Source organism: Rana temporaria, chromosome 8 (assembly GCF_905171775.1).
Source record: "Rana temporaria chromosome 8, aRanTem1.1, whole genome shotgun sequence".
Lineage (NCBI taxonomy): Eukaryota > Metazoa > Chordata > Amphibia > Anura > Ranidae > Rana > Rana temporaria.
In genome coordinates this window covers 128798342-128811109 of record NC_053496.1, presented here as the reverse complement: position 1 = coordinate 128811109, position 12768 = coordinate 128798342, and the positions used below count along the sequence as shown (strand labels likewise).

Genomic DNA, 12768 nt, shown 5'->3' with positions numbered 1-12768 from the left:
GAGCGCACCTTCGGTAAAAGTAGCGCTTGTAATGGAGATAGCACATTCGTCACGCTGTAACAGACTGAAAAGTGCAAATTGTCTCTTACCAAACTTTTAATTAACACGCAGTAACATGAGATTAGCAAAAGCAGCCCCAAGGGTTGTGCCAGTGGAATCGAACTTCCCCTGCCATTGTATGTGTTGTACGTCACCGCGTTTGAGAACGAGGAGATTTTGTCTTGACCGTGTGTATGCAAAGCAAGCTTGTCGAGTTCCTCGACAAGCCTAAAAAGGAACTCGTCGAGGAAAACGATGTGTCTTTTCCGACGAGTTCCTCGGTCGTGTGTACGAGGCCTAAAGGCAATATGTTGCAGTGCACTTCAACACAGGTACATTCCCTTGCATTGGGGTGTTCCGTAGAAGTGGACCCTCAGTCAGAAAGAGTTCAGTCTTCTTTTCTCTGAAACCAAATCCTTGACTTGAAGTGGTTAAAAATCCCTAGATGCTTATTACCTAGCAGATGAGTCTGTAAAGCAAATTTTTTTTTTTTTTTTTCCTTTTTTTTTTTTTGTTTTTTTTAAGTCCAAAAACATGCAATTTTTTTTTTGCTCTTTCCCGTATATCATCTCTCAACTGTAGCAATTTCCCCCCTCGAAAATAAATCTATTTTTAGTGCAGCACAGAGAGCAGAGCAAGAACCCTTATTGTAAATGTGTCTAGCTAAATAATATCTGGCTTGTCGAGATGAGATAGAATTCATTGTGAAAATAGAAGCTGCGACTTGTAAGGCATCCCATACCCCTGCTACTCTGTTATTTCTATGTTTACATTCCTACTCATGACAATTTTGAGCTAGTCATGTAAGCTGTTGTGAGAGATTAAGTAATTAGGGAGTATTAAATGTATTTGAGGAGCTGGGTCATGGAAAGCGAGGGGGAGGGAGGCAGAAACAGAGAGGGAGCGAGAGATATAAAATCTATCCCTTTACTCACAGCCTGCTAGCTGGAAGGGACAGATCATCTTGAAAGACTTTTTTATTTATTTTATTTTCACATTTGCCAGTTTGATACGGCTGAGATGGGTGAGTATTGATTGTGGGAAGATGGATTGACATGAGGAGCTATTTCACACGAGACACACCATAGGCATGAATGTGGAGTATACCTCAGGAATTCAGCCTGCCTCAGAAGCCATTCCAGTTTGAATTGCTTATTGTAGACCTTTTTTGCCTTGATACAACAAAATCAGAGCAAAAATCTGTTTTACTGGATAAGCTGTATCTCTGGAGTGTTATACCTGTTTATATGTGTTTCTCTCTAATGACTGGGGTTTATAGAAACCATTAACAAATTCACTGCCGCATGCATTGTATTCTTAGAACAAGGATCCTTAGGCCTTTTTAAATACCTTATTTGATTTGTATCTGCATTTTATTCAAGGCTGCTCAGGTCTTTAGGATGAAATTGCATTATACATGAATCAGCGTGGGTCATGACGTTTTGAAATATTAACAATCGCTGGACTTTGCATCTATCAGTTGCTTCTTAGGTTGAATTAAGTTTAGCAATTCACAACTGACTTGACTAGAAAGGATCATGCTATCTTAGACTACTCAGGATACATTTTAAATAACCTATTTATATCAAACTCGTTCTAGTTGTTGGAATGTATGCTATTAAGCACAATGGATGTGCACCATTACAGATAATGTTTATGAAATCAAGAGAGACTTTGGATATATTATTGTCACTACTGTGTATGTTTTGAAAGATCTTCTGCATTTCTGCTCCTCAAATTTTGCTTCTCAAAGAGTTAACTAAACTTTTACTCACATTTGTCATTTAGCCTGATACTTACATTGACTGTATGTAAAATGAAAAATTATATTAGAGAACTGGAAATCATCTGGATTGCATTAGATGAGGACAGTGAAAGTATAAAAGGTCAATCATTTTAAATTAGATTGGCATTAAAGGTTAAGTAGGGTGGTCTGACACCCTAGTCCTCGAAAGCTCATATCACTACTTAGCATAAACCTTGATTCATTAGATAAGATAGTGGTGAATCCTTTGTCAAGTTTAAGTTTGAGAATCCTGACGTTCTTCTGAAAGTACACTTTTCTAATTAAGTATTTATGTGATGATAGCTGATTTGACAAGGATTTTAATGTTTTTGCTAGAGACTTAATTACATTTGATGTATGTTGTCTAGCAAGATTCCAGTGCCATTGATAAGCATATGAAACACCTTCCTGAATTCTAGCTTCCTATATAGTCTGAAAAGTGCATTAGCCCTAATAAATGTATACACTATACATTACCCCTAATAAATGTATACACTATACATTACCCCTAATAAATGTATACACTATACATTAGCCCTAATAAATGTATACACTATACACTACCCCTAATAAATGTATACACTATGCATAACCCCTAATAAATGTATACACTATGCATAACCCCTAATAAATGTATACACTATGCATAACCCCTAATACATGTATACACTATACATAACCCCTAATAAATGTATACACTATACATTACCCCTAATAAATGTATACACTATACATTACCCCTAATAAATGTATACACTATACATTACCCCTAATAAATGTATACACTATACATTACCCCTAATAAATGTATACACTATACATTAGCCCTAATAAATGTATACACTATACATTACCCCTAATAAATGTATACACTATACATTAGCCCTAATAAATGTATACACTATACATTAGCCCTAATAAATGTATACACTATACATAACCCCTAATAAATGTATACACTATACATAACCCCTAATAAATGTATACACTATAAATGACCCCTAATAAATGTATACACTATACATTACCCCTAATAAATGTACCGTATTTGTCGGCGTATAAGACGACTGGGTGTATAAGACGACCCCCTAATTTTCCAGGAAAAATGTTGGTTTTGGAATATACTCGCCATATAAGACTACCCCCTTCCTACTAGTCTTTCTGGAAGCTGAGAGGTAGCCGGAACCGCTGACAGAAACAGGCTTTTTTTCAAATCTCACTGTGCCATTACATTACATGCCTCACTGTGCCATTACATTACATGCCCCCACTGTGCCATCACATTACATGCCACCACTGTGCCATCACTTGCCCCACTGTGCCATCACTTGCCCCCACTGTGCCATCACTTGCCTACACTGTGCCATCACTTGCCCCCACTGTGCCATCACTTGCCTACACTGTGCCATCACTTGCCCCCACTGTGCCATCACTTTCCCCCCACTGTGCCATCACTTTAACCCACTGTGCCAACAGTGCCATTACTCACGTTTTGCTGATTTGTTTAAAGGCCGGTGACAGTCTCCATGCTGCGAGCATCCATGATTTGAAAGCCGTGGCTTCTTCTCAGCGTGTCCTGTGATAGGCGGAACACAAATTTTCCCAGCAGCGCCTCTGTTCTGTGTTCCGCCTATCAATGACGTCCTCTCGTCCGAGGATGAGAAGGCATCTGTGATAGGAGGAACACAGAATAGAGGCGCTGCTGGGAAGATTTGTGTTCCGCCTATCACAGGACACGCTGAGAAGAAGGAGCGGCTTTTAAATTATGGACGCTCGCAGCACAGAGACTGTCACTGGCATATAAGACGACCCCCGACTTTGGATGCATTTTTTTGCATCCAAAAAGTCGTCTTATACGCCGGAAAATACGGAATACACTATACATTACCCCTAATAAATGTATACACTATACATGACCCCTAATAAATGTATACACTCAGGGGTCAAGTCCTGGGGAAAAAAAGTGTGGGAACTCCCACCCAAGATCCACTCCCCCACCAAAAAAAAAAACGTATACGCTCATATGCATAATTACTAAACCGCATGTTTTCTTTTAAGCAAGTTCTTTCTAAATCCCACGATAACTCGTGGCAGACCTCCGCAATGTCTCCTGGGAACAATGACAAAAGCTCCCAGGAGACATTGCGGCATCGAGGAAGTGACGGAATACCCGCACACTACCCAATGAATCCATATACAGGAAACGGCCAGTAACATAAAGGATTACTAAGGTTTGCCTGCCCCTGACAGTGACTCGAGCTGGGCATCGCCCCGCTTAGTGAAGGATTGACTCGGGCGGCTCGGCTGCTCTAGTCCTGCAAAGGGAACTGCGTTCCTGCTGTGAAAAAAGTGCAGGAACTCCGTTCCCACGCGTTCCCGCAGGACTTGAACCCTGTATACACTATACATAACCCCTAATAAATGTATACATTATACATTACCCCTAATGAATGTATACACTATACATTACCCCTAATAAATGTATACACTACCCCTAATAAATGTAAACACTATACATTACCCCTAATAAATGTATACACTACCCCTAATAAATGTATACACTATACATTAGTCCTAATAAATGTATACACTATACATTACCCCTAATAAATGTATACACTATACATTACCCCTAATAAATGTATATACACTATACATTAGCCCTAATAAATTATACACTATACATTAGCCCTAATAAATGTATACACTATGCATAGCCCCTAATACATGTATACACTATGCATAACCACCTAATAAATGTATACACTATACTGATTTAAAATCAAACACACATTAATGACAATCACAAATCCACACACGAGTTAAAAGTACCCCTTGTAAACACCACTTACTTTTTACAACCACAATTTACCGTACATTATTTAACCACTAGAGCACCGGGCCATCGTCAAATGACGGCTCCACGGTGACTCTGAAAATTCAACAGGACGTCAATTGACGTCCTGTATTCTTGCGGCCACTGGGGGGCGCGCGAGCGCGCCGGCGGCGGCGTGCGCGCGCCCGGCGCGTCCCCGAGATGCCGATGCGCGTGCCTGGCAGTCGCGATGTCCGCCAGCCACTCGGAATCGGCGGCTACAGGGACAAGACGTGGAGCTCTGTGTGTAAACACAGAGCTCCACGTCCTGTCAGGGGAGAGAGGAGACCGATCTGTGTCCCTTGTACATAGGGACATAGATCGGTCACCTCCCCCAGTCACCCCCCTTCCCCCACAGTTAGAACACAATTTAGGTATACATATTAACCCCTCCCTCACCCCCTAGTGTTAACCCCTTGAATGCCAGTCACATTTATACAGTAATTAGTGCATATTTATCGCATTAATCGCTGTATAAATGTGAATGGCGCCAAAAACGTGTCAAAAGTGTCCGATGTGTTCGCCGCAATGTCACGGTGACAGTAAAAAAATCGCAAATCGCCGCCAATACTAGTAAAAAAATTAATAAAATAAAAATGCCATAAATCTATCAGCTATTTTGTAAACGCTATAAATTTTGCGCAAACCAATCAATATATGATCATTGCGATTTTTTTTACCAAAAATATGTAGAAGAATACATATCGGCCTAAACTGAGGAAAAAAAAAGTTATTTTTTAAAAAAAATTGTGATATTTATTAAATAAAAAAGTAAAAAAGTTTTTTTTTTTTAAATTGTCACTCTTCTTTTGTTTATAGCGCAAAGAATAAAAACCGCAGAGGTGATCAAATACCACCAAAAGAAAGCTCTATTTGTGGGAACAAAATGATAAAAAAATTGTTTGGGTACAGTGTAGCACGACCGCGCAATTGTCATTCAAAGTGCGACAGTGCTGAAAGCTGAAAATTGGCTTGGGCAGGAAGGGGCGTAAGTGCCCGGTATGGAAGTGGTTAAAGGGGTTGTAAAGTTTTGTTTTTTTATTTTCTAAATATCTAGGTTCCTTTAGACTAGTGCATTGTTGGTTCACTTACCTTTTCTTTCGATTTCCATTCTAAATGTTTTTTTTCTTTGTCTGAATTTCTCACTTCCTGTTTCTCCTCAGTAAGCTTTCAGAGGAGAAACAGGAAGTGAGAAATTCAGACAAAGAAAAAAAACATTTAGAAGGGAAATCGAAGGAAAAGGTAAGTGAACCAACAATGCACTAGCTTAAAGGAACCTATTTAGAAAATAAAAAAAACAAACCTTTACAACCCCTTTAATGATTTTCACATCCCCTAAAAGAAATGGCTGCCCAGAAGCCTAGACAAATTTGCCTCTGCCCAAATGTGAACTTGTAACCACCACCACCACACAATATTAGTTTAGGCCTCAAGGCCATGGGCCTGGTAGTACTTAATAATACTGCACTTCTTGTAGCTACAGTATATCACTGACTCTGTCCCTTCTCTCCACCCAACTTGTGTAACTTGGTGTGTAATGATATTACACTTTAAACCTTCAGATTTTCAAGCTAACAAGCCAACAACCTAAGTTCCAGCAGAGTGGACGTGACTTGGGCAGGTTAACTCGGCAATAAACCCTTTTATAGATGCAAATGGTAGCTGGCACTATGGGTTTTAACCGAAATGTGCTGTTTATATTACCTGGTGTTGCAATTTTTAATTTTTAAATGATATAGCTGTATCACTTGGTGCCATGCCCAAGCGGAACAGAATTTATAATATATTTTTCTTCAAAGAGGCAAATATTTAATTAATGTAATGTTAGAGGATTTAGAGACCCAACTTAACAATTTTTAAATATTCTTATATTATTGAAAAAAAAAATAGTTCAGAAAAATATTTACAGAAAAGACATTGTAAAATAGACAATATCAACAGCAAAATAAATGGGAATGAAAGTGTAAAGTACTTAGAAAAGTTCCAATGGTGCTTGGTTTCATGAAGAGTACAATTTGATTGTAGAATAGTTCAATCTGCTATATTAGATTCACCAGCTCTCACAAATTATTATTTTGCAGTCTTCGTAGTTTTGAGAGCTGCCATCTTTTCGTATAGGGGTGTTGAAATGTTTCATCATATTTAGCAGACACCCCCTTAATGACAGTTTTTTCTAAACGGATCTGTTTTTCCACTGACATGTTTTGCAGTCTGTCAACTAACATATTGTTGCACCAAATTAAATTACGATTTGATAGAGACCAAATAAAATATAAAATAAATCCTATGCTTATTTTACTTATTTTGCTTAGGAGGTCTGATGTGTTTTAAAAACCTGCTTCTCCTTAAATGTGTTTTGGTGTCTAAATGATTGTTATTCTTATACATTAATGTAACCACTTTTATTGAATATAACTTCATCATAGCTAGAGTTATGGAAATTATACATTGTTTGGCTCTGTTAGTTCAGTCTCAGTTCACAATCTAGACTCACAGGTGTGCATTTTGTTAATAAATATGTTATAATGACAGGTTATTAAGAAAATCATATATTAAAGAGGAAGTAAACTCTGCTGTTTTTTTCACCCTGCAAAGTAAAGGCATACATGCATACCCCACTTTTAAGTACGCAATGGGGTTTATTTACTAAAACTGCAAAGCGCAAAATCAGGCTCTCTTCTGCATAGAAACCATTGAGCCTCTAACCCCATCTTGTTTAATTAAGCTTTGGTAATAAAACCTGGAAGCTCATTGGTTTTTATGCAGGAGGGAGTCTGATTTTGCTCTTTCCAGTGATGAGTGAGTGAGGTAGAAACTTATATAGCGCAACACATGCGAACTGAATCGCCTCTGGGCGCTTAATATTTATTTTCTGAGTGAGACTTTCCTCAGAAGAGATAGGTTTTGATTTTTCCTCTGAAGGCCAGGTGGTTCACCTCCAATCGGATGCAGGTTGGTAAAGCGTTCCATAGTCTGGGTCCTTGGACTGAAAATCTCCATTCTCCTTTGGACTTGTATCTGGCTTTGGGTATCTGGAGTAGATTTTGTTTGGTGGATTGCAGAACGCGATTGGGGCTGTGAACTTTTAGTTTTTCGCATAGATATTGTGGGGCATTTCCTTGAACGCACTTATGCGTTAGACAAAGTGCCTTGAAGGTGATTCTGTCCTTCACTGGTAACCAATGAAGCGATCTCAGTGAAGGAGAGATTGATTCCCAAGGTTTTTTTTCAGTCACCAGTCGAGCAGCCGTATTTTGAACGACTTGCAGACAGGAGATTTGGTATTTAGGGAGTCCGAGATACAGGGCATTTGCATAGTCAAGTCTGAAGTTGATAATTGTTCCCACCATGACTGATATGTCTTCTTTTGGAATGAAGGGAATGAGTCTGCGTAGTAGGCGCAGCAGATGGTGGGAACCGCTGACTACTGACCCTATTTGTGCATCCATTGTCATGTAGGTGTCAAAAATGACTCCAAGACTTTTGACTTTGGTGCTTGGGGTGATGGTTTTACCCAGAATGGGCCCCCATGTTGTTGCGGGATGATTCTTTTGCTTGGCGTGAAACAGGAGAAGTTCTGTTTTCGAGCCGTTGAGTTTAAGATAACTCTCCGTCATCCAGTTTTCTATTAAAGTAAGGCATTTCTCTAGTCCGAGATAATGATCCTTTTTGTTGCAGATGCAGAAGTACAGTTGTGTATCATCTGCATAAGAATGGTAGAGTAACTCCTGGTTACTGATGATTTCAAAGAGGGGGCGAAGATAGATATTGAACAGAACAGGCGACAAGGGGGATCCCTGAGGGACTCCGCATGACACCCTGCGTTTTTCAGAAGTGAAAGGACCAAGTTTCACTATTTGTGATCGTTTTTCCAAGAAGGAGGAGAACAAAGATAAATCACATTCCCCGACTCTGGCTACTTCAGCTAGCCGAGTCAGTAATAACTTGTGGTCTACCGTATCAAAAGCTGCACTTAGGTCCAGCAGTACCAGAAGACAAGATTCTCCTTCGTCTGCTGCCTCGAGAGCATCATCCCATATTTTGAGAAGTGCTGTTTCTGTCCCGTGATCGGGACAGAAACTCGATTGAAACGGGTCGAGTAATTTGTGGGTGTCTAAATGATGTTGTAGCTGTTGTACAACTTTTTTCTCCATTACCTTGGAGAAGATATTTAGGCCTGTTATGGGTCGACGATGGTTTAGGTCTTTTGGGTCGAGGGTGTTTTTTTTTAGAATTGGTTTGATAATACCTTGTTTCAGCAAGGTTGGCACCATGCCCTCCTTGAATGACTGGTTTATGAGCTGAGTGATAGCAGGTGCCAAAATATCGGCACATTCTTTCAGCAGTTTAGTGGAGATGATGTCATTAGGCGCTGTGTTATTTCGCAGAGTACCGATAATATTTTTTGTGGCATCGATGGAAATGGGTTTTAGAGTGAAATGAGTTGGTTGCGGCGGATTGATGTGGGTATTAGCTTTCTGATTTTGGGGGGAGTTGATGGAGGTTCTATTTTGCTGAATACTGTCACCGATTTTTTCAATTTTGTTAATGAAATAATCCGATAATTTGTTGCAAAATTCTTGTGAATCAGAAATTAGGGCCTCTAGACAGACTGGGTTCATGGTCTGGGTGACTAGATTGAAGAGTTCACGGGGGCGTTTTAGGGCATTTGTGATGATGTTGGAAAAATGTTATTTTTTTTGGCATTAAAGATTTCTTTATGGTATTTCTTGGTTATTACCTTATAAGTGATGAGATTTTCCTCTGAAGAGCTTCTTTTCCATGCTGCTTCCGCTCTTCTGTGCTCCTGCTTCAACGAGGACAGCTGGTCGTTAAACCAGCTGGAGTTGTTTTTGCGGATGCACGTTTTGCGTTTTGGCGCTACTAAGTCTGCTGACTGTAGTAGAGCCTTGTTGATGGCGTAAAGTGTTTCTGTGGCTGTTTGGTGTTGTTGGAATGTTTTTGTTTTGTTTCCTAATGTAGTTTTGAAGAGTTCCTAGTGGAGCTTCTTCTGAGATCTAGCCCAGTGTATTGACACCGGTTTTATCATTTTTTTTTTGAGGGGGCGTTTGTGGTAATTCTGAATTTAATTGCATGGTGATCTGTCCATGGTTGCGGCCCATTTCCAGGCTATTGATTTCCAAATCTTGTCTGAAAATGAGATCGAGCTTGTGACCTGAAGCATGTGTGGGCCCACGTACTAGTTGCTGCAGACCAAATCCTTCCAAATGATCAATGCAGGCGTCGACAACGGGGTCCTGAGAGGAGTTTGCCCAGAGGTTGAAATCCCCGAGTAGCAGGAGGTGTTTAATGTTTAGGGAATAGGTGGAGATGAATTCTGTCAATGATGTGAGGAGATGCGTTTTTGGGCCAGGTGGTCTATAGCAGAGAAGTATATGGACAGTGTCCTGGGGATTTGTTTGCAGTTGCAGAGTGAGGGTTTCCATGAATGGAAGTGAGTTCTGAAGGTCCGGTTTGGTGATCGAGAGGTGAGTCTTGTGGATCACCGCCAGGCCTCCCCCTCTTTGCCCCACTCTGTTTTCTGTTAGAATGCGATAATTATCTGGCACCAGTTCTCCTAGAATGGTGTTACAATCGGCTGTTAACCAGCTTTCAGTGATAAAGAGGCAATCTAAGTTGTTTAGTAGAATGAAATCATGAATTTCTTGTCAGTGTTTTACTGCCGATCTTGTGTTGACCAAGGCGCATGAAATGTGCCTTGGCTGGAGTGAATGCGTGAAATTTTTGACTGTCGATCGTCGATCGATTCTTAGTAGTTGCTCCCTCCTTAGAGCTTTTTTGGTGATGGCTGGTAATATTGAGGCGGATGTCTTTAGACCCCAAATAGTCTCTGCAGAGTATCTCAGATAACCCATAATCGCAGAAACACAGGGGAAGGAGATGTAGATCGGGGGGTATTTAATGATGATGGGAAGAAAGTTTCCAGTGGGTCCCCAACTCGCTAAACCTTCCTTCCCCATTTGATCCAGAGGAAGGCAAAAAAAACCTGGCCATGCTATGCCAATCTGCGCGACAGGGGAAAAAATTCCTTCCTGATCCCTCGAGGGCGATCGGGTGAGCCCTGGATCAAGTACTTGATGGTGGTGGAGCCTGGATTTATAGCTGTAAAAGCTGAAGAGGGGGGGTGGGGGAGCTGTATATGCACCCCTGAGGTCACAGGTGGGGGCCAAATTCCCAGCTTTGGGCTGTGGATGGGGGGGTGGGGGTGAGTGCTAAGGATTTCCCTGTTGCTGGGGTGTACCAAGATGGCCGCCGACCGGGACTAGGCCCGAGCCGGGGGCTGTGCGGCTGGGTGAGTTTAGTCGTTCGGTGGAGGGGGCTCTGGGGCACAGGAGGAGACATGGAGATCCTCCTGGGGTGAGGGGGGTTTATGATGCTTGGAAGCCGGTGAAAAAGTGCGGTGCGTCACTAGGCCGCGGCTGAAGCCGCAGACTTTCCTAAAACGTGGCCGCTGCAAAATTGCAGTGGAGTAGTGTATGCACCCCTGAGGTCACAGGTGGGGGCCAAATTCCCAGCTTTGGGCTGTGGATGGGGGGGTGGGGGTGAGTGCTAAGGATTTCCCTGTTGCTGGGGTGTACCAAGATGGCCGCCGACCGGGACTAGGCCCGAGCCGGGGGCTGTGCGGCTGGGTGAGTTTAGTCGTTCGGTGGAGGGGGCTCTGGGGCACAGGAGGAGACATGGAGATCCTCCTGGGGTGAGGGGGGTTTATGATGCTTGGAAGCCGGTGAAAAAGTGCGGTGCGTCACTAGGCCGCGGCTGAAGCCGCAGACTTTCCTAAAACGTGGCCGCTGCAAAATTGCAGTGGAGTAGTGTGGGCCGGGTGGCGTTGTGGCGATTGCGGCTGGGGGGGCGGGGGGGTAAGGATCAGGCTGTTACTCCACAGTCACGGCTTGTCCTGAAAAGGACGGCCGCAAACTGTCTTCAGGGGAGATGGAAAAACCTTGGGAGACAGGGCCTTACCTTACGAAGCTCCGAGGGAGATGATCCCTAACAGGAGGAAGAGGGTAGCCAAAGGGGAGAGAAGAGCGCTGGTTCCGGGTGGTGTAGCAGAGGCAGTGGAGCTGGGAGAACCCTGCCTAACTGGAGCCAGGAGCTACATGTCCTACTGCTAGGTACGCTAGCCGATTACTGACTGGCCACAGTGACGCCTACTGGACGTGGGAAGCTCTGCAAGCATAAGACACTATCTCCACCTTTAGGAAGGTCCGTGATAGTAAATAAACCCCATTGTGTACTTAAAAGTGGGGCATGCCTGTAATGTGCTAGTATGCATCACATACTAAAACATATTATGTGACACTTACCTGCAAATAAAGCCTGCATTGTTCCCGCTGCAGACCGCATCCATCTTCACCCATCTTCCTTCCGGGGCCGCGGACTCCGGCTGTGTGACTGGTCGGAGCCACCAGTCATAGCACAGGCTTCTGAAGAAATGGCACTGGCGGCTGTTTCTTCAGCGTGCATGCGCCAATGACATCATCAGTGCAGTATTCAGTAAATATCTCCTAAACTGCGCATGTTTAGGAGATATTTAAAGTACCTATAAGTAAGCCCAGAATAAGGCTTACTTCTAGGTACAAAGAATACAGCATAGTTTACGTTCGCTTTAAGAGGCTTTTCAGACTTTGTTAAGTACTGTATAAGATACTGCTAGAAGTGTTATGATCCTCTGCCTGTCATCTAACTTTTCTCTGTTTTCCATCTAACTTGAGCTGTCAATTGTGCTATATACTGCAATGTCTTTGTTTCTCAAATGTGTTTATTCCCATGAATGCCTATCTCTATTGTGAGATTTAAATCTGACTATTTGTGTCTCTGACTTGTCAATATTGGATAAATGAAAGTGGCACTGTGTTCAGTATGATTTCCCCATTCTGTCTGCTCAGTTTGGGGTTCATCAGATCTCATTAACATCACATGGTGTTCTAAGATCTAAAATCGAATCTAGCCCTATATAACGCTGAAATTAAGATACAATGTAGTAAATGCTCTAGATTTAATTGCTATTTTTTGCTATTCAGAACTCTGCGTGCCGGAGGCATGTTCT

General features: G+C 42.0%; 1 protein-coding gene across 2 annotated transcripts in view; it reads left to right on the top strand.

The window, feature by feature from the left end:
- The first annotated feature begins 918 nt into the window (after window positions 1-918).
- The window catches only part of LOC120909074 (rap1 GTPase-GDP dissociation stimulator 1-like), a 250748-nt gene continuing 238898 nt past the window's right edge, over window positions 919-12768 (top strand). The window contains exon 1 of one of the 2 annotated variants that reach the window (XM_040320718.1): window positions 919-1063. In XM_040320718.1, the coding sequence (XP_040176652.1) occupies window positions 1060-1063 (4 nt within the window). In that variant the 5' untranslated portion in view covers window positions 919-1059. The remainder of the gene's footprint in view (window positions 1064-12768) is intronic. The other variant, XM_040320717.1, reaches the window with a different exon arrangement.